The sequence below is a fragment of the Mauremys reevesii genome, linkage group 13 (genome assembly GCF_016161935.1).
Source record: "Mauremys reevesii isolate NIE-2019 linkage group 13, ASM1616193v1, whole genome shotgun sequence".
NCBI lineage: Eukaryota > Metazoa > Chordata > Testudines > Geoemydidae > Mauremys > Mauremys reevesii.
Genome location: NC_052635.1, coordinates 48441997 through 48469566, shown reverse-complemented (window position 1 = coordinate 48469566; position 27570 = coordinate 48441997). Strand labels below are relative to the sequence as shown.

The 27570-nt window shown below is 54.5% G+C and overlaps 1 protein-coding gene across 1 annotated transcript; it reads left to right on the top strand.

Moving 5' to 3' along the window:
• Positions 1–1218: 1218 nt before the first annotated feature.
• On the top strand, positions 1219–24341 carry LOC120380393 (papilin-like). Its single transcript, XM_039498122.1, is given in 12 exon segments — positions 1219–1256; positions 4588–4723; positions 4725–4821; positions 8733–8906; positions 10737–10910; positions 12404–12571; positions 13176–13349; positions 16837–17010; positions 20637–20810; positions 22086–22259; positions 23189–23320; positions 24160–24341. Coding segments are annotated over 12 exon segments (1620 nt in total). The 5' UTR covers positions 1219–1254; the 3' UTR covers positions 24201–24341.
• The last annotated feature ends 3229 nt before the right edge of the window (positions 24342–27570 follow it).

Below are 27570 nucleotides of genomic sequence, written 5' to 3'. Positions count from 1 at the left end.
CCCTCTGCCCGGGGCCTCTCTGCAGTGGAAGCCGATGGCTGGGAGTTAATGGCAATACCAGTCCTACCGAACTCCTCTGTAGGCTGGTACCCAGGACCGTGGACCTCCTGCCGGGGCTCAGAGGGGTCCTGTTCGTCTGGGGCGCAGCTGGGGCGGGGGCTCAAGGGGCAGGACACAGGAGAAATGGCTCACACAGCTGCCATGGGTGCTGGGCATTTCCTCTCTAACCCCGGGAGAGCGCCCACGAGCCCAGGTTGCCTTTGGCTCAGGGATCCCGGTGTCCAGAGAGCCGAAGCAGCAGCCACCTTCCGGCGTTATTTATTACAAGCCGGGTGTGCAGACGCTCTTTAGCGTGATGCAGCTTGGGGTGCGTGATGATGTCACTAAGATACATTCAGGGTTCCCCAGTCACCCAGCAGCCACCCCAGCCGGGGACTCTCCTGAGAGTTACTGGCTGGTGTCACTCCGTGTCCATCTGATCAGCCGTGAAAGGCGATGGGATTGTCAATACTACGGACAAGGTCCTGCAGTGCATCCTCAGGCAAACTCCCGCTCCAGCCTCCAGGCCGTTCCCTGACTCAGGGCCTGAGGGTTTCAGAAATGCCCCGACCCTTGAATCAAGGCATGTCCCTTGTATTTCAGCAGTGGGGGCCCTGCCCACGCTGGCAATGTTCCTGGGGGAGCCAGGGTGTCCCTGCTGCAGACAGGCAGAGGACACGCACACACAGGCTGCAGGGGCTCCTGGCAGGCGGATGTTCAAAGTGCCCCAGCATGTTAAAGGAGAGCTGGGGGTGCCCTGGCTCTGATGGAGTCGCCTCTCTGGGAGGTGATGAATCACCCAGGGGGCGGGGGCTTGCAGGAGGCAGCCCTACCCCACTGCCCTGTCTCACAAAAGAAGCTTTTATAAAAAGGAGAAAACCCAGTGGTAATTTGGGGAAATGCTGCAACCAGTAAGTCAAACACCCGCCTGCAGCATCTTGGTGTCAGGGGCTGCTGGTCCCCCACTGAAACTCGGGGTCGGGGAGTTGGTTCCCCTCTCCCAGTACCAATAGAAAGGGGGAGGGCCAATGGAAAATCAGAACTCTGAGGCTGACAGTCCCCAGGGTCAATGGGGAGAGACCAACGCTCCAGGTCAGGCTGATTGACAGGGCAGCCAGGCCAATGAGGGAGTGAGGAGCATGGGGTCCGGTGTGAGGTGGGGCTGCAGGGGCAGAGCTAAGGGGAGAGCAGGAGCCGGGCTGGGCTGGAGGCAGGATGTGAGTGGGGCTGGGGCCAGGCGCATGAGCAGCTCGGGAGTCCAGGGGCCCCAGGCCCAGGGTGGGAGCCCCAAGCCCTCCCCACGCCCCTGCTCCAGTCACACCCCAGAGACGAGGGTCAGCAGCAGCACAGAGACGTGCAAGTCCCGGCGTTAGACATCAGCTGAGGGCACCCGCGGTGCGGGGGGGACAGAGATGGAGGGGGCGGGATCCAGAGCACAGGACACACACACGCGGTAGCCCAGGCCATTGGGGGGCTTATCCCTGCCCCCGAGGGAGCGTCAGAGACCTGGTGCGAGAGCGAGAAGGACGTCGCGACCCCTCCCTTAGCCCCCAGCCCCCGGGGGCAGAGTGTGGGGGGCAGGGGCGGGTTCTGGAGCCAGCGCCGCCCAGAGGCCGCAGGGGCCCCCCGGAAAATGGCTGAGACTCCAGCCCGACCCCGCCTCCACCTCCGCCCCTGCCCCTCTCCGGAGCCTCAGCGCCTCCAGGAGCCTCGCGGGACAGCGGCAGCGTGGCCCTGAGACCCCCCCTCCCCCGCTCTGAGCCACGTGTCAGGGGCGGAGCCCCGGAGCCCCGCCCCGCTCAGAGCCGCGTGTCAGGGGGCGGAGCCCCGGAGCCCCACCCCGCTCCGAGCCGCGTGTCAGGGGGCGGGGCTGCGAGCTCCGGGCCGAGCGGAGGGAGCCGAGCTGAGCTCAGCCTGGAGCTCCCAGCCCCGCCCCCTGACACGTGGCTCGGAGCGGGGCGGGGCTCCGGGGCCCCGCCGGAGCCGCGCTGCAGCTGTCGAGGGGCGGGGCTGGAGGCGCTGAGGCTGCGGGTGAGGGTGGCTAAGGGGCAGGAGTCCCAGGGAGGGGCAGGGGCAGGGAACGGGGAGGGGTTGGATCGTGGGCGTTCCGGGGTCTGTCAGGGCTCAGCGGGGGGTGGATAGGGGCAGGGCAGTCAGGGGACAGGGAGCAGGGTGGGGTTCCAGGGTGGTGGGGGTCTCTGGGGACGGTGAGGGGACAAGGAGCAGGATGGGTCGGGGTTCTGAGGGGGCAGGGCAGTCAGGGGCAGGAACGGGGGTTGGATCGAGGGTGTTCCGGGGTCTGTCAGGGCTCAGTGGGGTTGGATAGGGGCAGGGGAGTCAGGGAGCAGGGGTGGGGTTCCAGGGTGGTGGGGTCTCTGGGGATGGTGAGGGGACAAGAAGCAGGCTGGGTCGGGGATTCTGAGGGGGGGCGGGCAGTCGGGGGTCAGGAAGTGGGTGGGGGTCGGATAGGGGGCAGGGCCAGGCTGTTTGGGAGGCACAGCCTTCCCCACCCTAAAGCTCATTCAGCAGTTTGAGGCTTGCAGAAGAGCCGAGCTGTGAGCTTTTCCATTAGGGCTCCCATCCCTTTCACTTCTCAAATGCCAAGTTATAGTCTGTATTTAATTTCAGTGCCATAGGGAGATTCATGGCAGAGGAGGGGAGCTTCATTTAAAATTAGCCACTGGCGGAGGGATCACATGAGAAGAGCAATATCCTTCCCAACCCTACCAGGGGAGACCCCCATCCCCTGCACTCCCTGAGGCTCCAGAGGGGTTAATTCAGTGGTTCTCAAATTTTATACTGGTGACCCCTTTCACATAGCAAACCTCTGAGTGTGACACTCCCCTTATAAATTAAAAACACTTTTTTATATATTTAACACTATTATAAATGCTGGAGGCAAAGCGGGGTTTGAGGTGGAGGCTGACAGCTCGCGACCCCCAGTAATAACCTTGTGACCCCCTGAGGGGTCCTGACCCCCTAGGTTAATTTAATTTTAGCACCCTGTGTTCATTCACATGCATAGGCTATTTTGAGCATTTCCGTTTTCACAACATAGGCTCGTCCCAGATTATGGAACAAGCTCAAATGCTCAGTTTGTAGAGTATGTACATAAGATATAGTAAAGAAAAACCCACAGTAACCGTCTCCAGTTTGTGAGGGACCCCATGGCGCCAGTCTCTAGGAAACAGATAAATGCATGGAGGTTAAGTCCATTAATGGCTATTAGCCAGGATGGGTAAGGAATGGTGTCCCTAGCCTCTGTTTGTCAGAGGGTGGAGCTGGATGGCAGGAGAGAGATCACTTGATCATTGCCTGTTAGGTTCACTCCCTCTGGGGCACTTGGCATTGGCCACTGTCAGTAGACAGCAAAGAGTCCTGTCGCACCTTATAGACTAACAGATGTTTTGGAGCATGAGCTTTCGTGGGTGAATACATGCATCTGACGAAGTGGGTATTCACCCACGAAAGCTCATGCTCCAAAACATCTGTTAGTCTGTAAGGTGCCACAGGACTCTTAGTCTGGATCTGTAAAAGCAGCAAACATGGCTACCCCTCTGATACTTGTCAGTAGACAGGGTACTGGTCTGGATGGACCTTTGGTCTGATTTAGTATGGCTGTTCTTATGTTCTAAGCTAAATGAAACCAAAGTTATGGAGACAGATATGAGTCAAGGAAGTCAACAGAGTATCAGAAACCAGGAAAAATCTCTGACCGGATGGGCTCAGGCGTTTGGTCACAAGCTGAGAGGGTTCAAAAGTTTTGGATCTTTTTAAGCAGAATTTTTTTATTGTTTCTTTAAACAATCGAACACAGCAAGCAGCAAATATTTGGCCACACACTTCTGAAACCCCAAACCATATTCAGGTTTGTCAGACTAATTTCAGCTTTTCAATTAAAAAAAACACAACAAATTTTGAAGGAAAGCAGACATTGTCCGTGATTTTTTTTCCTGCTTTTTAAAAACCCCTAGTTTTCAATCCAGAAAAAGTGTTGATGGAAAATATTTGTCCAACCCTTTTAATGAGCTTTAGTGCCTTTTAGCACTAGCTGATGCTGAGAACCAGTGATACCTGGGCAGTCCTGTCTGGAGCTGTCCCTGCTGCCAGCTCTGGGGAGAGGAGGGCGCATGAGTCCTGCTTTCTGGGCCATGGGGAGCTGCCAGGCCGGTGTGCCCAGCGTTAGGAATGACAGTGGCAGGCCTGGGCCCAGCAGCTCCTCACGGGAAGCAGCGGAGGGAAGAGGGAGGGCTGGAGGCGAATGAAGACACGTGTGTGTTGGGAGAATGACAGATCTGGCTCTGGGGAACCAGCTCTTTGCCATGAGCTGAGAGCGTCCCGTCCCGCACAGCTCCCGGGGCCGGCGCTGGGTGAGCTTCACGAGAGGTTCGCTCCAGGGAGGCCCAGTGATCAGTGGCCTCTGGGCTCAGCTGTTTGTCCCGATGCCCCAGTCGGGGCGTGGAGCCGCCTGGAAACATGAAGTCACCTCTGCAGCCTGTTATTACATTGCCACCTTCCTCACCCAGGGACGTTTCCCAACTCTTGCAGGGCCCTGCTGCTTCCCTGTTCCCTTTGGGAGGGGCAGACACCGGGGGCGGCTCTCTTGTGCAATGTCCCCTCCTGTGACGGCAGTGCCGGGCTGGCACGATGGTATATAAGCCGGTGCAGCTCGGCGCTGGGCATCCTGGCGCATGAGCACCATGAAATCAGGCCTCCTCCTCCTCCTGGGGCTCCTCGCCCTCTGGGCTGAGCTGCCGCCTGCCTCTGGGCAGCTCCGTCAAGGTGAGGGCTCCCTGCCCCTGGCTCCCAACCCAGCCCAGCAGCCAGCGCTTCCCTCCTGCCTGCCCTGAGCCTGCCTAGCCCCGTTCGCTCTCAGCGAGTCCTGCCCCATATCCCCCACGTGACAGCCCCTCACAGTGTCACTGGGCCTGCTGCCAGCCCGTGTCTCTTGCCCCCGGGCGTGGGGCTGTCCCCGGGCCTCCCCCATTTTGCCCCAGTGAAGCCTCCTGGCTCTGTCCCCGGCCTTTCGCTCTTCCCTCCCGCTCCAGGACACCGAGCCCCCCTGGCTCTGTACAGCCCTCTGGCTGCTCCTGGTGCCGTTCTACCCTCTAGGCTCTCCCTGGTGAGCCCCCCATGCCCATGGCTCTGACACCCCCCTCGGATCCCGCAGGGGGTGAGCTGAACTCCTGCCAGGACCAGTGAGATCGCCCAGGAGCGGGGGCTCCCACAGGGGAGCGAAGGGCAAGACTCTCACCAAGCCTCTGGCCGTGCCCAGGCTGGGGGTCGGTCGACTGCTCACCTCTCCCGGCTGCCCAGACAGCAGCCCAGGCCCTGGCAATTGCTGTCCTGCCCGCTGTGCTGCAGGGACCACCCCCGCCCCGGCCTGGGAAATGGCCTGCATGGGCTGTTCTGTCGGGCCCTGTGCTACCACGGCCTCCCCTGCCTGCCCCACCCAAACTATCCCTCCAGGATCTTCCTCCTCTGCTGCTCAGCCCTGCCCCCATGCCATTTGGACAGCTCTGCTCTGGCCTCGTTCAGATGTAGCAATACTGCAGAGCAACAAATGCTGATGGGGAAGGTATGAAAAGGAAACCGACAGAATTAATCTAGATAAAAGGCCCAATTGACGTGGTTCAAGGACTGTGTTTAAATCATGCTTGGTAAAAACAGAAGATGTGGAATCGGAAATTGGTGTGTCCGATATTAGACCTAATTGGTGGACAAAATAATGAGGGAATGGGCTATTCCACCCTCTGCGCTCCCTTTGTCGGTCCTAAGAAAGTGAACAAGAAAGTGTTACTTAGCCCTTAACATAACTCAAGAGCCAGGGGCCCGCCAATGAAATGAATAGGCAGCAGGTTTAAAACAAACATAAGGAGGTGTTTCTTCACACAACGCACCGTCCGCCTGTGGAACTTGTTGCCAGAAGATGTTGTGGAGGCCAAAATATAACAGGGTTCAAAAAAGAATAAGATAAGTTCCTGGAAGGTAGGTCCATCAACGGCTATTAGCCAGTGAGGGATGCTACCCCATGCTCCGGGTGTCCCTAAACATCTGACTGGTAGAAGCTGGGACTAGACGACAGGGGAGGGATCACTTGATGATTCCCTGTTCTGCTCAGACCCACTGAAGCACCTGGCACTGGCCACCGTCAGAAGATCGGATACTGAGCTAGATGGACTGTAGGTCTGACCCAGTGTGATGAAGCAGAGAAACTGTCAGCCTTTGGAGAGCCTTTGGGCCCAGCTAGCCAGCTCCATTATACATGCAGTGAATGCCAGGCCTGGGGGTGGGAGAACAGGAGAGAGCCTGGCCCAGTTTGGGGCTGACCTGCAAAGAGGCAGGATCACCAGCTGGTCGGCCAGGGCAGCCAGCTGGGTGGAAGCACTGACTCCGCAGCCAAGGGAAATAGTCAAGGAGCCTCCAGCACCTGGGCAGACCCCAGAGACATCGTGGGGCTCACCCCCACCAGCTTGCGACAGCCCTGTCCGAAGGAGCCTAGGACTGTGGTAAGGCACCACCCAAAATGGGACCCTCTGGGAAGCCAGCTGACCAGCAAACTGGGCTAGAGCGGCCTCTCCCCCAACCTGAACAGACTGGCAGGGAGCAGGCCAGGGCAGCAGATTCTGACTCCCTGCTGGAAGGGCCCCCTATTCAAGGGTTGACATATATAAGGTCCTAAGCTGGGACACGGTGCAGAGGGAGGGCCCAGATCCCCCTACCCCTCTTGGCCTTCAAGACTGAGGCTCCTCAACCAAGTGGGGGGACTGAGGACTACATGCTCTAACCACTAGGCAGCTCAGCCCTCCAAGCTGCCTGTTACACCCAGTATGATCATTCTTATGTTCTTAAGAAAAAGACTTTGGGGGGAAGATGGAAGAAGAGACAGAGACTACCGGAACGAGCTTCACCATCATGACTGCCATCCTCCCACCCCATTTCCTGGGGTCTCAGGTCTTTGTCACCCTCACCATGAGAGATGGCCTGACCAGAACGGCCTAAAGAGAGAGGGACCCAGATGACATCGCCTCCCAATCAGCGCCAGGTGAATCCCAATCACCACCTGGGATAAAATGGGCTCAGACTTTAACAACAACAACAGCTCCATCCTATCTCAGCTAACGTCTTCTCTTTCCTGCAGAGGGACAGTTGGTGCGTCTTCACTACCAGCTAAGAGAGGCCAGAGAAGGAGGGTTTTCCTTCTGAAACTCTCTCCAGCTAAAGGGACAGGGCCCTAGGGATGGGGTTAAAACGAAAGCCTTATTTAATGCTTAGCGTTTCAAAGGCTTCAGCTGTTTTCCCTACTTTTCTGTATCTTTAATAAAAAGTTAAAAAGATTTTTACTGTGGTGATTGCCCCATTGCTGAGCAGGCTGAGGTCTCTGTATTCCAAGCCCCAGACCTTGATTAACACTGTTTAATGTTGGCCAGGGGCTGGGTTATGTTACCACTTTTGGCCTACATAGTCCATCTAATTAACACAGCGCCACTGTCACCAGGCCTGATCACCAGGAGCTCTGGGAGAAGCCCAGATTTAGGTGGGAATGACACTAAGTGAAAACAGCTCATTAGTTCTGGGAGCTGAATTCTAGTCCTGCCTTGGGAGCCTCAGGGCTGGGGAAATGATAACGAAATTCATTTATAAAAATGTTCCCCATCTGTGAGGAAGTGGGAATGTTCTGGCTGGGTTCTGTGAATGCTGAGTGGGGAGTATTGACCTGGGAAGGTGGCAGGGGAGTTGTGCTGGGCGGCCTGCCTTGGGGAAGGGAGGAGACCTGAGCATGTAACCTGAGAACCCAGGAGGGGGGTTGGAGACCAGGTAACACCTCTGCCTGGGAAACTGGACAAAGGACACAAAGGCTGGGGGAGGAGACGGGGGGGGGGGAGGCTGAGTGAGAGGCTGGAGGGAGTTTCAGTTTGGAGCTGGCTGGGGAAATGGAGGGGAACCCAGACGGGACTCGGGCCTCCCTGGCCCCCCCAGATGGACCTAACTAAAGGGGGTCCTGTTGTCTGTACTGGCAAGACCTGTCTTGGACTGTGTTCCTGTCGTCTAAATAAATCTTCTGTTTTACTGGCTGGCTGAGAGTTGTGGTGAATCGCAGGAAGTCGGGGGTGCCAGGCCTAGTCTCCCCCCACACTCCGTGACACCATCCAAATCTGTGCAATATATTTTCAAGTAAAACTGCCATGACAGTACCTGCAAACAGGAAAACTGGGCATGTAACTGACCTCAAGCAGTCCAAAGACCATGAGCATGCATGTGTAGGTAGACAGTTTACATACATGCTCAGTAACTGTGCATTCAGTTTAGGTGTGCAACTGGGCATATGATTTGTCTGCTCACTTCTCTGTTTAACTTCTCCAAAAACTTCTCCAGACTCTGCTGCCCTGGGCTACTCCCTACCAGTCTGTTCAGTTTGGGGAGAGGCCTCTCTAGTTCTGAACGTTCTTCAACTACTAATTTAAATGACATAATCCTCAAGGATGGGTTTTGCACAGGGGTTCTGATACCCCCAGAGACGCTCACAGCTCTCATGCATTAGCAACAAGGGCCTTGTTTAGCCCCATCTCCCGCCCCAGGCACTGCAGCTTCCATCGACCCTTGAGACTGGGCCCGTTAGTTTCGAATCAGGCAGCTGAGATCCTTTGCAGGGCTCCCCCTTCCTTCCTAACCCGTCTGTCTTTGCCCCGTAGCGAACGCGATCTGCAATCTCCCTGCGGATTCCGGCCCGTGTTTCACCTACAGCCGCAACTACTTCTACAACTCGGCCACCCAGAGGTGTGAGGAGTTCGTTTATGGCGGCTGCGGGGGCAATGGGAACAGGTTTGACACTATGTTCAGGTGCCTCAAGACCTGTGGAAGCTCAGGTAAGACTGCAAAAGAAACTCAGCTAGTTGGGTTACGAGCTGCCGAGGTCAAAGGGTGTGAATGAAAAGCAGCTGGGGCCACGGAGGCTGATCCCCACTCTAATGACTGACTGGTTGCATCACAGCAGTGCCTAGATGAGCGGTTCTCAAAGCCGGGCAGCTACTTGTTCAGGGAAAGCCCCTGGCGGGCCGGGCCGGCTTGTTTACCAGCTGCGTCCGCAGGTCTGGCCGATTGCGGCTCCCACTGGCCGCAGTTCGCTGCTCCAGGTCAATGGAGGCTGCGGGAAGTGGCGCGGGCCAAGGGATGTGCTGGCCGCCCCTTCCCGCAGCCCCCATTGGCCTGGAGTGGTGAACCGCGGCCAGTGGGAGCCACGATCGGCCGAACCTGAGGATGTGGCAGGTAAACAAACCGTCCCATCCCGCCAGGGGCTTTCCCTGAACAAGCAGTGGACTGGCTTTGAGAACCACTGGCCTAGAGGATCCAGCAGAGCCAGGCCCCCCTCATGCCGGGCGCTGCAGAGACGCAGTGAGAGGCAGCCCTGGCCCCGAGGAGCTCACAGTGTGACCAGGCAAAGGGAGGAGGGCTGAGGACGAGCGTGGGAGAGGAGTCCATGGTACAGCTCATGCTGGGAGATGAATCTAAATGGAAGGTCCCTGAGTCCTGGTAGCTGCATTCCAGCCGGCTCTGGAAGGCCCCTGGCTAGGGCGTTAATGACAATAACAATCCTGCTGAACACGTCTGTTCTCTGGCACCCAGAACCGCAGACCTGCTGGCCCGGCTCAGAGGAGTCATGCTCATCTCTGGCACAGCTGGGGCGGGTGCTGAAGGAGCAGGAGTGAGTCCCAGTTTCAGACACTTCTGTGCTGGAGAAATGGCTCACACAGCTGCCATGGGTGCTGGCATTTCCTCTCTAACCCCGGGAGAGCGCCCACGAGCCCAGGTTGCCGTTGGCTCAGGGATCCTGGGGTCCAGAGAGCCGAAGCAGCAGCCACCTTCCGGCGTTATTTATTACAAGCCGGGTGTGCAGATGATCTTTAGCGTGATGCAGCTTGGGGTGCCTGATGATGTCACTAAGATACATTCAGGGTTCCCCAGTCACCCAGCAGCCACCCCAGCTGGGGACTGTCCTGAGAGTTACTGACTGGTGTCACTCCGTGTCCATCTGATCAGCCGTGAAAGTGATGGTATTGTCCATACTCCTGCAGTCCATCCCCAGGCCAAGCTCCCACTTCAGCCTCCAGGGCTTTCCCTGGCTCAGGACATCAGGATTTCAGAGCTACACCATCCTGTCGACCAGCATGAGGGGGTCTCACTGCCTCTGCACTGAGATTTCAGTTTTGCTTGTAGCTAAATGACGTTGATCAGCATTACAGTTTATTCCAGCTATAGGTGAGATTGTAATTGACACCTAGACAAAATGATCATAAAGATGCAATATTAAAACAGCAGAAAAAAATCAGTAATTTTTGCAGTGGATCCCAATCCCAGAATGTTCAGCATGCCAGTTAATGTGCCTAATTTGTATGGAAAAGTGCTCGTGCATTTTGTCTGCCCATTTGTTTGCATAACATGTCTGAAAATTTGGCCCTAACTGTTCTTCCGTTAATAGTTGAAATGGTGTAATTCTTGAGAATGGGTTTTACATGGGGTTGATACAGCAGATGCGCACATGCACTTTCTCATGCACTAAGGACCAGGTCATCTCCTCTCCAGCTGCTGCACATCACTGCTAGCCTGGGGCGAAAGACTTTACTAGCTTTCAAAGAGGAGACTGAGCTCCTTCGCAGAGTCCACCTGTTCCTCCTCACTTGTTTCTCTTTATTCTGTAGCTAAAGATATCTGCCAGCTCCCTGTGGAGCCTGGCCCGTGTCAAGCCTACATGACCCACTACTTCTACAACTCGGCCACCAAGAAATGTGAGGAGTTCAGGTACGGTGGCTGCCAGGGCAACGAGAACAGGTTTGCCACTAAAGAGGAATGTCTCAAGGCATGTGGACAGCCTGGTAAGAGAATGACGGAAACTCAGGTAGTAGGGTCATCAGCTGCCCAGGTAATAGAGACGTTAATGAAAAGCAGCTGGGGCCACAGAGACTGATCTCCACTCTAATGAGTGACTGGCTGCATCACAGCAGTGCCTAGAGGATCCAGCAGAGCCAGGACCCCATCATGCCGGGCGCTGCAGAGACGCAGTGAGAGGCAGCCCTGGCTCCGAGGAGCTCACAGTGTGACCAGGCAAAGGGAGGAGGGCTGAGGACGAGCGTGGGAGAGGAGTCCATGGTACAGCTCATGCTGGGAGATGAAACTAAATGGAAGGTCCCTGAGACCTGGTAGCTGCATTCCAGCCGGCTCTGGAAGGCCCCTGGCTAGGGCGTTAATGACAATAACAATCCTGCTGAATACGTCTGTTCTCTGGCACCCAGAACCGCTAGCCTGGCTCAGAGGAGTCATGCTTGTCTCTGGCACAGCTGGGGCGGGGGCTGAAGGAGCAGGAGTGAGTCCCAGTTTCAGACACTTCTGTGCTGGAGAAATGGCTCACACAGCTGCCATGGGTGCTGGGCATTTCCTCTCTAACCCCGGGAGAGCGCCCACGAGCCCAGGTTGCCGTTGGCTCAGGGATCCTGGGGTCCAGAGAGCCGAAGCAGCAGCCACCTTCCGGCGTTATTTATTACAAGCCGGGTGTGCAGATGCTCTTTAGCGTGATGCAGCTTGGGGTGCGTGATGATGTCACTAAGATACATTCAGGGTTCCCTAGTCACCCAGCAGCCACCCCAGCCGGGGACTCTCCTGAGAGTTACTGGCTGGTGTCACTCCGTGTCCATCTGATCAGCCGTGAAAGTGATGGTATTGTCCATACTCCTGCAGTCCATCCCCAGGCCAAGCTCCCACTTCAGCCTCCAGGCCTTTTCCTGGATCAGGACTTCAGAGCTGCACCATCCTGTCGACCAGCATGAGGGGGTCTCACTGCCTCTGCACTGAGATTTCAGTTTTGCTTGTAGCTAAAAGATGTCAATCAATGTTATAGTTTATCATAGTTTTAGGTGAATTTTTGTTATGATCTAGATAAAAGAGCTACAAAGAAATTGAATTAAAACAGCAGAAAAAATTGTAAGTACGTTTTGCAGACAGGTCCCATTTCTGAGAATTTTCAGCATGCTGACTTATGCTCCTAGTTTTCCATGGAAAACTGCATATGCATTTTGTCAGCCTATTTGTCTGCCCGACTTTTCTGAAAATCAGGCCCTAACTGTTCTTAAGCTACTAGTTTAAATGGTATAATGCTTCAGAAGGGGTTTTACATGCGTCTCTGATCCACCAAATACACTCACAGCTTCCATGCATTAATGACAAGGCCCTCGTTTATCCCATCTCCCACCCCTGCAGCCACTTCACACCCACCCTGGAGACTGGTGCCCTGTTAGTCTGTAATGTGAAGGCTGAGACGCTTCACCGATTTCCCATCTATCCTAACCTGTCTGTCTTTCTTCTGGAACTAAAGAGATCTGCAAGCTCCCTATGGAACCCGGCCCATGTTTTACCTACGTGTCCAGCTACTTCTACAACTCGGTCACCAAGAGGTGTGAGGAGTTTGTTTATGGCGGCTGCCAGGGCAATGGGAACAGGTTTCCCAATATGGACGAATGTCTCCAGACCTGTGGAAGCTCAGGTAAGAGCAATAGAAACTCAGCTGGTTGGGCTGTGAGCTGCCCAGGTGAGAGAGACATTAATGCAATGATGCTGGGGCTGCAGGGACTGATCTCCATTGTAATGGCTGATTGGCTGCATCACAGCAGTGCCTAGAGGCTCCGACAGAGATCAGGACCCCGGCGTTCCAGGCGCTGCACAGACACACAGAGCTCGCGGTCTGACTAGACAAAGGGGAGGAGGGGCTGAGGATGGGTACTTTGAGAGGAGTCCATGGTGCAGCTCATGAGGGGCGTGAACTCACTTGAATGTCCCCCGAATCCAGGTAGCTGCATTCCAGCCTGTCTGGAAGCCCCTGCTAGGGACATAATGACAATAACAATCCTGCTGAGCATGTCTACAGCCTGTACTTCCTGAGACTGGGTTTCACATGGCGTCCTGATATACACACAGCTCTCATGCACTGGGGACAAAGTTCTCTGGTAGCCCCAACTCCCACCGCGCTGCTGCACCTCGCATCCCCCCGACCCCCACAAGACTGGGCCCAGTTAGTTTCCAATTAGGAGGCTGAGCTCCTTTGCAGAGTTCCCCCTTTTCCTCCTAACTTCTCCCTCTTTATTCTGTAGATGTAGATATCTGCCAGCTCCCTGTGCAGCCTGGCCCGTGTAAGGCCTACACGACCTGGTACTTCTACAACTCAGCCACCAAGAAGTGTGAGGAGTTCAGGTACGGTGGCTGCCAGGGCAACGAGAACAGGTTTGCCACCAAAGACGAATGTTTCCAGACATGTGGACGCCCAGGTACCGTGATGATGGAAACTCGGTTGGGCTGTGATCTGCCCAGGCCTCTCAGAGGCACATTAATGCAAAGATGCTGGAGCCACAGGGGTGATTTTCAATAAATCTTCGAATACCTGGGATGGTCCAGGCAGGCGTTTGTCTAACCTGCTCTTAAACACCTCCAGTGATGGAGATTCCACAACCTCCCTAGGCAATTTGTTCCAGTGCTTAACCACCCTGACAGTTAGGAAGTTTTTCGTAATGTCCAGCCTAAACCGCCCTTGCTGCAATTTAAGCCCATTGCTTCCTGTCCTATCCTCAGAGGTTAAGAAAAATAATTTTTCTCCCTTCTCCTCGTAACAACCTTTTATGTACTTAAACTGTTATCATGTCCCCTCTCAGTCTTCTCTTTTCCAGACTAAACAAACCCAGCGTTTCCAATCTTCCCTCATAGGTCATGTTTTCTAGACCTTTAATCATTTTTGTTGCTCTTCTCTGGATTCTCTCCAATTTGTCCACATCTGTTCCAGAGTGTGGTGCCCAGAACTGGATGCAATACTCTGGCAGAGGCCTTATCAGAGCTGAACAAATTGAAATAATTACGTCTTGTGTCTTGCTCACAACACTCCTGCTAATGCATCCCAGAATGATGTTCGGTATTTTTTGCAACAGTGTTCACTGCTGACTCATATTTAGTTTGTGATCCACTATAACTAAGTCTACATTTTAGTCACGGATATTTTTAGTAAAAGTTATGGACAGGTCACAGGCAGTAAACAAAAATTCACAGCCCATGATTTGTCCATGACTTGTCCAATATACCCCTGACTAAATTTGGGTGCTCGTGGGGAGGGCGAGTGACCCGGGGCCTGGCTGCGCCTCTGCCTAGGAGCTGAGGGATGTGTTGCCAATTCCAGGGAGCTGCCCTGAGGTAAGCGCTGCCTGGAGCCCATACCCACCCCCTGCTCCCCAACCCCCTGCCCCACCCTGAGCCCCCTCCCACACCCAAACTCCTGCTGCTGCTGGAGGATGTGGAGCGTGGTGGCCTGAGACTGCCCCAGCAGCGGCTGGTGTGGATGGCCCAGGGGCTGCCTGAGCTGGTCAGGCAGCCCTTGGGCCGGCTGCATTAGCCACTGCAGAAGTCACAGAGGTCATGGAATCCGTGACTTTCCATGACCTCCGTGACAGACTCACAGCCTTAACTATAACCCCCAGATCCCTTTCCGCAGTGCTCCTTCCTAGGCAGTCATTTCCCATTTTGTATGCGTGCAACTGATTGTTCTTTCCTAAGTGCAGTACTTTGCATTTGTCCTCATTGAATTTCATCCTATTTATTTCAGACCATTTCTCCAGTTAGTAAAGATAATTCTGAATTTTAATCCTGTCTTTCAAATCACTGCAACCACTCCCAGCTTAGTATCATCTGCAAACTTTCTGAGGAGTCTTGATACATTTATCCAAATCATTTATGAAGATAGCAAACAGAACCAGACCCAGGAGAGATTCCTGCAGGACCCCGCTCGATATGTCCTTCCAGCCTGTCTGTGAACGCTTGATAACTACTCTCTGAGTAGGGTTTTCCAGCCAGTTGTGCACTACCTTATAATAGGGTTGTCTAGGCTATATTTCTCTGGTTGTTTCTGAGAAGGTTGTGTGAGATAGTATCAAAAAGCCTTACCAAAGTCAAAATGCATCAAGTCTACCAGTTCCCTCATCCACACGTCTTGTTACCTTGTCACAGAAGGGTACTAGGTTGGCTTGACATGATTTGTTTTGACAAATCTATATTGACTGTCACTTATCCCCTTATTATCTTCTAGCTGCTCACCAATTGATTGTTTGCTTATTTGCTCCATTATCTTTCTGGGTACTGAAGTTAAGCTGATTGGTCTAGAATCCCCTGGGTCGTCTTTATTCCCCTTTTCATGACTAGGTACTATACTTGCCCTTTTCCAGTCCTCTGGGATCTCTCTGATCCTCCATGAGCAAGGCTAAGATTTTGTTGTGGATATTTTTAATAAAAGTCAGGGACAGGTCATGGACAATAAACAATTCATGGAAGTCCATGACCTGTCCCTGACTTTTACTAAAAATATCCCTGATAAAATGGGAAGGGGCTGGGCAGCTGTGGGGTGGCTGGGAGCTCTGGGGCCCTCACCACCTGTGAGGCCTCAGAGCTCCAGGATGCCCTTGCCCCACCCTCCCCCATGGTGGCCAGGGAGCTGCGGGGTACCCCTGCTACTCATGGCAGCTCAGAGCTTGGGGGGCTGCTGCCTCAGGTGGCAGGGGCATCTTGCAGCTCTCTGCCGCTGCGGGAGGCGATGGGACCCTGCAGCTTCCAGCTGCCGGGAGTGAAGCCTCACGGAGGTCTTTGGAAGTCACAGATTTCGTGATTTTCGCGACCTCCGTGACAAAATCGTAGCCTTAGCCATGAGTTGTCAAAGATAAATGCTAATGGCTCATAAATCTCTTGAGTCAGTTCCTTAAGTATTCTAGGATGTATTTTGTCAGGCCCTGCCAACCTGAAGGCATCTAACTTGTCTAAGTAATTCTTAACTTGTTCTTTCCCTATTTCAGCCTCAGAGCCTGCCCCATTTACGCTGATGTTCACTATATCAGTTACCCGATCGCTGCTAACCTTTTTGGGGAAAACTGAAAGAAAAAAGACATTGAATGCTTCTGTCATTGCTATGTTTTCTGTTATTGTCTTTCTCTCCTCATTGAGTAATGGGCCTCCCCTGTCCTTGGTCTTCCTCTTGCGTCTAATGAATTTGTAAAATGTTTCCTTGTTACCCTTTATGTCCCTAGCTAGTCTGATCTCATTTTATGCCGGGACCTTTCTAATTTTGTCCCTGCATGCTTGTGTTGTTGTTTTGAGATTCATCCTTCATAATTTGAGCTAGTTTCCCCTCTTCGTATGGCTCTGTTTTGAGTGTCAGGTCGTTGAAGATCTCCTGGTTAAGCCAGGGTGGTCTTTTACCAGACTTCCTACCTTTCCTATACTTTGAGATAGTTTGCGCTTGTGATCTTAATAAAAAACAGCTAACTCCCTGAACTCTTTTTCCCCCTTAGACTTGCTTCACCTGGGATCTTACCTATCAATTCGCGGAGTTTGCTAAGGTGTGATTTCTTGAATTCCATTATCTTTATTCTGCTGTTTTCCCTCCTACCATTTGCACCTAATTTGCATGAAAACTTGCACATGCATTTTGCTTGCCCATTTGTCTGCCTGATGTTTCTGAAATCCTGGCCCTAAATGTTCTTCAGCTCATCATTTAAATGACATAATTCTTGAGCATGGGTTTGACAGGGTGCTGATACACCAGATACACCCAGAGAGCTCTCATGTGCTGGGGTCAAGGTCTTCTTTTAGCCCCATCTCCTACTCCAGCTGCTGCACCTCACAACCAGCCTGGAGCCCAAGAGCCTGTTAGTTTTGAATGAGGAAGTTGAGATTCTTTGCAGAGGGCCCCCCTGTCCTCCTAACCCATCTGTCTTTCTTCTGTAGTTCAAGAGATCTGCAAGCTCCCTGTGGATGCCGGCTCATGTTTTTCCTACATGACCCGCTACTTCTACAACTCGGTCACCGACAGCTGCGAGGAGTTCGTGTATGGCGGCTGCGAGGGCAATGGGAACAGGTTTGCCACTAAAAATGAATGTCTCAAGACCTGTGGCAGCCCAGGTAAGAGAGCGAGACCAACTCAGCTAGTTGGACTGTGAGTTGCCGAGGCGCAGAGATGTTAATCAAAGACGCTGGGGCCACAGGAACGGATCTCCATTATTAGCTGTATCATAGCAATGCCTAGAGGACCCACCAGAGATCATCTCCCAACGTGCTGAGCACTGCACATGGTGGCAGCCCTGGCCCCGAGGAGCTCAGTCTGACTAGACCAAGGGTGGGAGGGCTGAGGATGGGTACTGTGAGAGGAGTCCTGCTCATGACGGGAGCTGGAACTCAGCTGAAGGTCCCCCGAGTCTCTGCATTCCAGCCGGCTCTGGAAGGCCCCTGGCTAGGGCGTTAATGCCAATAACAATCCTGCTGAACACGTCTGTAGCCTGGCACCCAGGACCGCAGACCTGTTGGTCTGGCTCAGAGGAGTCAAGCTCGTCTCTGGCCCAGCTGGGGCGGGGGCTCAAGGGGCAGGACACTGGAGAAATGGCTCACACAGCTGCCATGGGTGCCGGGCATTTCCTGGTTAACCCCTGAGAGCGCCCACGACCTTTGCCTTTGCTCAGGGGTCCTTGTAACGTGATCCCTGGGGTACAACCTGGAACTGGGGTTCTGCTGGGGCCCCCTAACTCTCCACCCTGGGCTGACTCTCCCAAGGCTTTGCGAGTGACAAGCAGCAAACCCCTCCAGGGGCTGTGATCACTCCGCACAACAGCATGCGGAGCCCTGCACCCAGCTCTATCGCATGAATGCTCCCAGAGCTGCTCACGAATCACACAGAGAAAGGCACCAGGAAATCTGCCAAGCCCCCAGCCTTGCAGCCCAAAACTGAACCGTCTTGCTCTGGTTCATTACCCAGCATGGGGTGTGTGATGATGTCACTAAGATACAGTCAGGGTTCCCCAGTGACCCAGCAGCCACCCCAGCTGGGGACTCTCCTGAGAGTTACTGGGCTGGTGTCATTCCATGTCAGTCTGATCAGCAGTGAAAAGGTTTTGTCAATACTGGGGACAAGATCCTCCTGTGCATCCCCAGACAAAGCTCCAGCCACAGCCTCCCTGGCTCAGGACGTCAGGATTTCAAAGAACGAGGAGTCCTTGTGGCACCTTAGAGACTAACAAATTTATTTGAGCATGAGCTTTCGTGGGCTAAAACCCACTGCATCGGATGCCTGTCATTTCAAAGCTGTATCGTCCCTTCAACCAGCATGACAGATCTCACTGCCTCTGCACTGAGCTTTCAGTTTCGCTTTTAGCTCATTGATGTTGATCAGCATTACATTTTATTCCAGTTATAGGGGGACTATTTGTTAAGATCTGGACAAAATCACTTAAGAGAAATAACATTAGATCAGCAAAAGAAAGATCAGTGATTTTTGCAATTGGATGCCAATTCCCAGAATGTTCAGCATGCCAATCTAGGCACCTAATTTGAAATGGCACATGCATTTTGTCTGCCCCTTTGTCTGCCCAATGCTTCTGAAAACCTGGCCCGAAACCTTCTGCAGTAATAATGTTAATGATAAAAAGCGACTCATAGACTTTAAGGTCAGAAGGGATCATTATGATCATCTAGTCTGACCTCCTGCACAATGCAGGCCACAGAATCTCACCCACCCACTCCTGTAACAAACCCCTAACCTATGTCTGATTTACTGAAGTCCTCAAATTGTGGTTTAAATACCTCAACGTGCAGAGAATCCTCCAGTGACCCGTGCCCCACGCTGCAGAGGAAGGCGAAAACCCCCCAGGGCCTCTGCCAATCTGCCCTGGAGGAAAATTCCTTCCCAACCCAAAATATGGCGATCAGTTAAACCCTGAGCATGTGGGCAAGACTCACCAGACAGAGGCAAAGTATTTGTTTAGATATTGGGCCATGCCTAGATTATCCTTAACCTCCACTCCATCCTCAGTGTTTAGCGGTCCCACTTCTTCTATTTTGTTTTCTTCTTATTTATATGGCTATAGAACCTTTTACTATTGGTTTTAATTCCCTTTGCAAGGTCCAACTCTACATGGCTTTTGGCCTTTCTCACTTTATCCCTACATGTTCTGACCTCAATAAGGTAGCTTTCCTTGCTAATCCCTCCCATCTTCCACTCCTTGTAGACTTTCTGCTTTTTCTTAATCACCTCTCTGAGATGCTTGCTCATCCAGCTTGGTCTACAACTCCTGCCTATGATTTTTTCCCCTTTTCTTGGGATGCAGGCTTCTGATAGTTTCTGCAACTTTGACTTGAAGTAATTCCAGGCCTCTTCCACCTTTAGATCCACAGGTTCTTCAGTCCAATCCACTTCCCTAACTAATTTTCTTAATTCTTTAAAGTTAGCCCTTTTGAAATAAAAAACCCTAGTCCCAGATCTATTTTTGTTTATCCTTCCATCTAGTTTGAACTGAATTAGCTCATGATCACTCGAACCAAGGTTGCCCCTACAACCATTTCTTCTATGAGGTCCTCACTACTCACCAAAACCAAATCTAAAATGGCATCCCCTCTTGTTGGTTCTTCAACTACTTGGTGAAGGAATCCATCAGCTGTCACATCCAGAAAAATCTGAGCCCTATTATTCTTACTAGCACTTGTCCTCCAGTCTATATCTGGGAAGTTAAAGTCTCCCATGATCACACAATTCCCATTAGTATTTACTTCATTAAAAACATTAAAGAGGTCTCTATCCATCTCCAAATCAGATCCCGGCGGTCTGTAGCACATCCCAAGCACTATCGCAGGGGAGGCTCTAGTAGCTGTCTTCCTCAATGTGATTTTTGCCCAAACAGACTCTGTCTTATCCATTCCATCCCTTCTTATTTCTTTACAGTTAACCTCATCATTGATATATAGTGCTACTCCACCACCTTTGCCTTTATTTCTGTCTTTGCTAAACAGCTCATAGCCTTCAACACCTGTACTCCAGTCATGGCTACTATTCCACCATGTTTCTGTTATCCCTATAATATCCGGTTTCACTTCCTGCACCAGTAGCTCTAGTTCCTCCATTTTGTTTCCTAGGCTCCTCGCATTAGTGTACAAACAGCTTAATTTTTGCCGTTTGGCTTCACTGACATTCTTTACCCGGTTAGGCACAGACATTCTACTGCCAGTATCACCTATTAGACTGGTATCTACAGTACCCTTCCTCTTATGTCCATTCTTCTGCCCACGGCTGTATCCTCTCTTACTTTGTTTTCTTCCCTCTCATGTTAAATTCTGGCGTGGAGATTACCTGGACATCTCCCCCAAATGCCTAGTTTAAAGCTCTCTGAATCAGTTGTGCCAGCATTCATCCTAGAAGTCTATTTCCCTCCCTACTCAGGACAAAGAGTCCTGTGGCACCTTATAGACTAACAGATGTATTGGAGCATAAGCTTTCATGGGTGAATCCCTACTTCGTCAGACGCATGCCAAAGTTAATGATGTCATTCCTGAGCATTGATAGTGCATGGGGCTCGGTACAGCTGATACATACGCTTTCTAGCACTAGGGACAAGGTCTCTTTTAGTCTCAGGTCAGACCCTAGTTGCTGCCTCTTTCACCCCTCATGGAGCCTGTGGCCTTGTTGGTGTTGAATAGGAGGCTGAGATCTTTCACAGAGTTCCCCCGCCCCTGTTCCTCCTAACCCGTCTGTCGTTATTCTGTAGATACAAATATCTGCCAGCTCCCTATGCAGCCTGGCCCATGTCAGGCCTACGTGACCCGCTACTTCTACAACTCGGTCACCAAGAAATGTGAGAAGTTCAGGTACGGTGGCTGCCAGGGCAATGGGAACAGGTTTGCCACCAAAGACGAATGTCTTGAGACCTGTGTGCGACCAGGTAAGAGAGTGAGAGAAACTCAGCTAGTTGGGTCGGGAGCTGCCAGATAATTGAGACGTGAAAGCCACATGGGTTGATCACCACTATAATGACTGATTAGCTACATCACAGCAGTGCCTGCATAGACCAGGGCCTCGTTGTGCTAGGGGCTGTACAGAGGAGGCTAGGGAGTTAATGACAAGAACAATCCTGCTGAACACGTCTATAGCCTTTCCCCCAGGACCGCAGACCTGCTGGCCTGGCTCAGACGAGTCATGCTCATCTTTGGCACTGCTGGGGTGGGGGCTCACGGGGCAGGACACTTAGTGCTGGAGAAACGGCTCACACAGCGGCCATGGGTGCTGGGCATTTCCTCGTTAACCCCTGAGAGCGCCCAGGAGCCCAGCTTTGCCTTTGGCTCAGAGATTCCATACACAGCAGAACTAGACTGTCCGAACCTGATCCCGAATGCAGCTGAGCCCTGGGATGAGCCCGGCCCCTCGCTTACTGGGCACTGGCAGGTGTAACTGCAGGCCCTTCACCTTCCCCTGCCCTGCCCTGCTCCCCACATCAAGAACATTCCCACTTGGTCACAGCACGACAAAATCGTGAGAGCTGGCAACGCACTCAGGCCCCGCCAGTAGTCAGTGCCCGGTGGATCAGCAGTGAAAGGCGATGGGATTGTACATACCAGGCACAAGGTCCTGCAGTGCATCCCCAGGCAAACTCCTGCTCCAGCCTCCAGGCCCTTCCCTGGCTCCGAGGATTCCAGAGCTGCAGGATCCCTTCAAGCAGCATGACGGGGCGCACTGCCTCGGCACTGAGAGTTCAGTATTGCTTGTGGCTAAATAACGTCAATCAGTGTTACCGTTTTTCCGAGTTATAGTGAGACTGTAGTTCAGGTCTAGACAAAATTGTTTAACATGAATTATATAAAGACAGCAGAAAAAAAATGTCAATTTTGTAGATAAATCCCAATTCCTAGAATGTTCATCATGCGAATTTATGCACCTAATTTGCTTGGGAAATTGCACGTGCATTTTGTCTGCCCATTTGGCTGCCTAACGTTCATGAAAACCTGGCCCACGGTGCTTCCACGAATAGCTGAACTGGCGTAATTCTTGTGCCTGGGTTTCACATGCGGCTCTGATACACCCGCAGCTCTCGGGCATTTGGGTCAAGGCCTTGGTTAGCCTCAGCTCCCACCCTTCTCACCCACTCCAGAGCCCGGGCCCTTGTTCGCTTGCAGTGCGAGGCTCAGTTCCTTTGCAGATTTCCCCCTTTCCTCCTTTGCAGTTAATGATGTTTGCAAACTCCCTGTGGACTCTGGCTCATGTTTTTCCTACGTGACCCGCTACTTCTACAACTTGGTCACCAAGAAGTGTGAGGCGTTCACCTACGGCGGCTGCGAGGGCAATGGGAACAGGTTTGCCTCCATCGACGAATGTCTCAGGACCTGCGGAAGTGCAGGTAAGAGAGTGACAGAGGGATGGGGCTAAGCTAGACCTATCTCACAGAGCTGGAAGGGACCCCGGGAGGTCATCGAGTCCAGCCCCCGCCTTCGCTAGCAGGACCAAGGACTGATTTTGCCCCAGGTCCCTAGGTGGCCCCCTCAAGGATTGAACTCACAACCTGGGTTTAGCAGGCCAGTGCTCAACCCACTGAGCTCTCCCTCCCCTCAGCAAGGCCGTGGCTGGGGTGGTGTAAAGTCCTGACCAGAGCAGGTGCTTGTCACATTGCAAAGGCGCCAGCCTGTTCCTACATTTCCCTTTGGAACAGGAACGAACACGTCATTTTCTAAGGCCGTTGGGTGACTCAGCAACTGCTCCCCTTCTCCTGTTGTCAAACGGAACAAACGGCTACCCAGGGAGGTGCCTCTTTGCAGGGGTGAGAGCGCAGCTGTGACGAGCCCTTGGCCCTCCCGCCGGCCACTCTGCACCCGTTGGAAACGCTGTTACTGTTATGGCCCCCAAAGGTGCTGGGCGCGGCACAGCCAGGATCTCCCATCAGCCCAGCATGTGAGACACGAGCTCTGTGCAGGATTCACAGAGAACCACAGGGATGTTCGCTCCTGCGGGTGGTCCTGCCCCTCGGCCGCTCCCTTTGCATCCCTTAGCGCCGTGTTTATCCACCCTTCCCTCGCTGGCACCCCTGGGACAGAATTCCTCCCCTCACCCCTAGAGCTGGGCGGGGCTCGGCCCGGGAGAGCCTGGCTGAAGCTGGAAGTGGAGGTTTCTCGGCTGGAAGGCTGCTCCTCCCTACGCAGAGCTCTCGGTGAGACAGGGACTGGACGGGGACCCCTAGCTCTAGGGCAGAGGCCAGGGGTGCCCTGAGCGCAGGCCTGGGGGCTTTGTTATCAGCCAGGTGTCTCACTGCCATGGGACCGTTCTGTCTTCCAGAGAAACCCGGGTTCTGCCCCAAGACAACCGGAGGGCTCTGCATTCTGGGATGCAATGATGATGACGACTGTCCTGGAGCAGAAAAGTGCTGCAGTAATGGGTGCGGCCGGACTTGCCAAGCCCCCGCGGCAGGTGAGGTTCAGCGTAGTGCCGGGGCTCTGCAGAGCGAGTCCTGCCTCCCGCTGCACGGGGCCGTTCTGATCACCAGGCACAAGGGCTCCCTGCCCCCATCTCTGAGCGCTGGGAGGATTTGGGGTCACGCAGACAGGGCCAGGGCCTGGAGGATTCTCTGCAGCTTGAGGTCTTCAAACCGCAATTTGGGGACTTCAATAACTCAGACATAGGTTAGGGGTTTGTTACAGGAGCGGGTGGGTGAGATTCTGTGGCCTGCGTTGTGCAGGAGGTCAGACTACATGATCATAATGGTCCCTTCTGACCTTAAAGTCTATGAGTCTATCACAGACCTGCTCCGAGTGACCCAGCTCCCCCCAGACCTGGGGTCTGCGTGGAAGCTGGGAGTGCAGATTGCCCTCTCCCCCCACGGTGCTCCCAGCTCTCTGGGGACGAGGCGAAGGGCTGCGGGAGGCTGGCGTGGAGATGGGGAGAGGGCTGCTCAGGGGTGATATCGGCCGGCTGGGTCTCCTGCCTCCTCCCCGGGGCTGCTCTGTGCCAGGGGGTTTGCCCAGCGGTGGCTCCCGAGGTCACCCAGCCCCGTGCCCTCAGCCCTGCTGCAAGGACGGCGACTGCCGGGGAAGGGCCGGGTGCAGCCGCAGCCGCTGTGCCCCCCCCCAAGGCAGAACCGCTCTGCCTGCACGTGACACCGAGGGGGACCCCTGCGTGCCGGGATCTCTGTGCCCAGCCCTGCGCATGAGGCAGTCCAGGATTGCAGGTCCTTGCTGCTGTCACCTCCCTCCCTGCCCCCCAGCCTCAGGAGCAGCCCCTGGCCTGACCGACTGTCCCTTCTTCCACAGGGCCGACCAGAGAGAGAGACCGGGACAAGCCGAGAGCGTGACAGCAGGGCCTGTGGGGGGATGGGACAGGATCCGCCAATCCGGTCCCCACCTGACACCCACCCCCAGTCGCCCGTGGGCCTGATCTCGCCCCGCACGTGGCTTGTGTAATAAAGAGCTCAGCTCAGCTGGCCTCCCTGTGATTTTCTGGCTTGGGCCTCACTGTCCCTGCATGTCCCCCGGGACAACCCCCCTGCAGCTGGAGCCTGTGCCCCAGGCTCATGTCCCTGGTGAAAGGGGGTCTCCTGGGGGGTGGCAGGCACTGGACAGTGTCACTAGAGCGTGAGCTGCCCCATAGGCCCTGGCTGCAGAGAGCAGCTGTTCGTGTGCTGGAGACACCAGATCCCGAGGATCGCAGTCCCCCGCCCCACAGGACCTTCGCTACAAGAGGAGCATGTTCCCTCTGTAGCCCCACCTCTCATAGCATCTCCCCAGCGCAGCGAGCTGCAGACGGTGCCCTGGGGCTGCATGAGCACGGCTTCGCCCCGCAGTGGCAGCCTGGCTCTGCCACCCTGAGACTCCCCGCAGACGCTGGGGCCGTAGGACTGTCCCTTTGGGCAGGAGAGGGGCCTGCTGCCGGAGGCCGGGGGTGTGAGCCGATGGACCCTGCTCCCTTCCCACACTCCAGCTTGCTTTCCCATCCCCACCGGAGCGACCAGACCCCGGCCCGTGGGGCCCGCCTCTGAATCCCAGGGGAAAGACTTTCTCTGGGGTTCCTGCTCCGGACCCCAGCCACACCCAACATGAGCTAGAGCCCTGTTGCTCAAAGTGATCAACTTTGACTGGTGCTGGGTTACCAATCACTTTAGTACTGAATGCAGGGGTAGGTAGTGAAATGTTGTCAGTGTTGTTGTCTTTATTGCATGAGTAAAGGTAACCAGGACTGTGCTTAACCTGTCCCAAATGAGGGGATCACCTCAACTGAAAGGACCTCGTTAAGCCAGGGGCATGAATGCCAGAGCCCTGTGAGAGTAAGAGGGGTGGGGATGGTGTCCCAGCCAGGCGGTGTGGACTCTCCCCAAGGGTCCCCCATCTGGGTTAACCTGGTTTCTTCCCACTGTTCAAAGACAGAGCTAAATAGGCTCCATTAGGAGCTTTTGTTATTGTAAGTGTTTAAATGAGAGCTGAAATCACTGGTGGTGGGACAGTGATTCTGCCCAGCCTACTAAAAGCTGAAAATCACTAAGGGCTTGGCTACACTGGAGAGTTGCAGCACTGGTGGAGGCTTTCCAGCACTGCAACTTAGTAACTGTCCACACCTGCAAGGCACATCCAGCGCTGCAACTCCCTGGCTGCAGCGCTGGCTGTACACCTAGTCTGCTTGGGGTATAATGAGTGCAGCGCTGGTGATGCAGCACTGCTCGTAAAGTGTGGCCACACACCAGCGCTGTTATTGGCCTCCACGGTATTAGGAGATATCCCAGAATGCTTTTAACTAAATTACTCTCTTTGTTTTGTTGTGATCTCGGGGGTCCGGGAGCTGCTTATCTAAAAAACAAACACAGCTCTTGTTTGCTGTGATCAATCTGTAACTGACTGTGAACAATCAATTGAGATAACCCACTGCCTTGCTGTGAATGAGGCAGGCAGGGGGATGAGTGTTTGCTTGAGGAGAAAAACAGGGGTGGGGGTGGGAGGTGGGAGGGGGAAAAAGGGAGTCTGTTGGAGCAGCTGCTTATCTCGTCTGCAGGCTATTTGCAGTTAAGAGTGAATGAGGGGTCGAGGAAATGTTCAGATTTTGCAAGGCAGGGAGCCAACACTATGCGTCAGCTCCAAAAATCCACTCTCTCTCTCTCTCTCCCCCGCTCCCTGTCACACTCCACCCCACCCCCCCTCTTTTGAAAAGCACGTTGCAGCCACTTGAACGCTGGGATGGCTGCCCATAATGCACCACTCCCAACAGCGCTGCAAATGCTGCAAATGTGGCCACACTGCAGCGCTGGTAGCTGTGAGTGTGGCCACACTCCAGCGCTTTCCCTACACAGCTGTATGAAGACAGCTGTAACTCCCAGCGCTGCACAGCTGTAAGTGTAGCCGTACCCTTAGAGACTGACTGCAGAGGTCACAGCAGAGAGGTGGCCACAGTAGATAACTGACAGTCAGCTGGCGGGAACGGCGAACAGTCAGCCTGCAGAAGCAGCACACAGGCGGCCGGTGGGAGTGGAATGAGCGGCTGGCATGGCAGCCAGAAGAGAGGGACCGTGGCTGGCAGGGCGACCAGCCAGAGCAAGTGCTCAGATGGCAGAGCAAGCCAGGTGCCTTCTGCCTGAGGCGGGAGGGGAACTCACACAGCTGCACCTGACTGGCCGAGGACATTCCCCGTGAGTGGGGTGTGGTGAGAGAAAAGGAAAGGGGGAGGACCAATGGGAAATCAGGACTCTGAGGCTGACAGTCCCCAGGGCCAATGGGGAGAGGCCAGTGCTCCAGGTCAGGCTGATTGACAGGGCAGCCAGGCCAATGAGGGAGTGAGGAGCATGGGGTCCGGTGTGAGGTGGGGCTGCAGGGGCAGAGCTAAGGGGAGAGCAGGAGCCGGGCTGGGCTGGAGGCAGGATGTGCGTGGGGCTGGGGCCGGGGCTGGGCACATGAGCAGCTCGGGAGTCCAGGGGCTCCAGGCCCAGGGTGGGAGCCCCAAGCCCTCCCCACGCCCCTGCTCCAGTCACACCCCAGAGACGAGGGTCAGCAGCAGCACAGAGACGTGCAAGTCCCGGCGTTAGACATCAGCTGAGGGCACCCGCGGTGCGGGGGGGACAGAGATGGAGGGGGCGGGATCCAGAGCACAGGACACACACGCGGTAGCCCAGGCCATTGGGGGGCTTATCCCTGCCCCCGAAGGCGCGTCAGAGACCCGGTGCGAGAGCGAGAAGGACGTCGCGACCCCTCCCTTAGCCCCCAGCCCACGGGGGCAGAGTGCGGGGGGCAGGGGCGGGTTCTGGAGCTGTCCCTGCCGCCAGCTCTGGGGAGGGGAGGGCGCATGAGTCCTGCTTTGTGGGCCATGGGGAGCTGCCAGGCCGGTGTGCCCAGCGTTAGGAATGACAGTGGCAGGCCTGGGCCCAGCAGCTCCTCACGGGAAGCAGCAGAGGGAAGAGGGAGGGCTGGAGGCGAATGAAGACGCGTGTGTGTTGGGAGAATGACAGATCTGGCTCTGGGGAACCAGCTCTTTGCCATGAGCTGAGAGCGTCCTGTCCCGTACAGCTCCCGGGGCCGGCGCTGGGTGAGCTTCACGAGAGGTTCGCTCCAGAGAGGCCCAGTGATCAGTGGCCTCTGGGCTCAGCTGTTTGCCCCAGGCAGGGCGTGGAGCCGCCTGGAAACATGAAGTCACCTCTGCAGCCTGTTATTACATTGCCACCTTCCTCACCCAGGGACGTTTCCCAA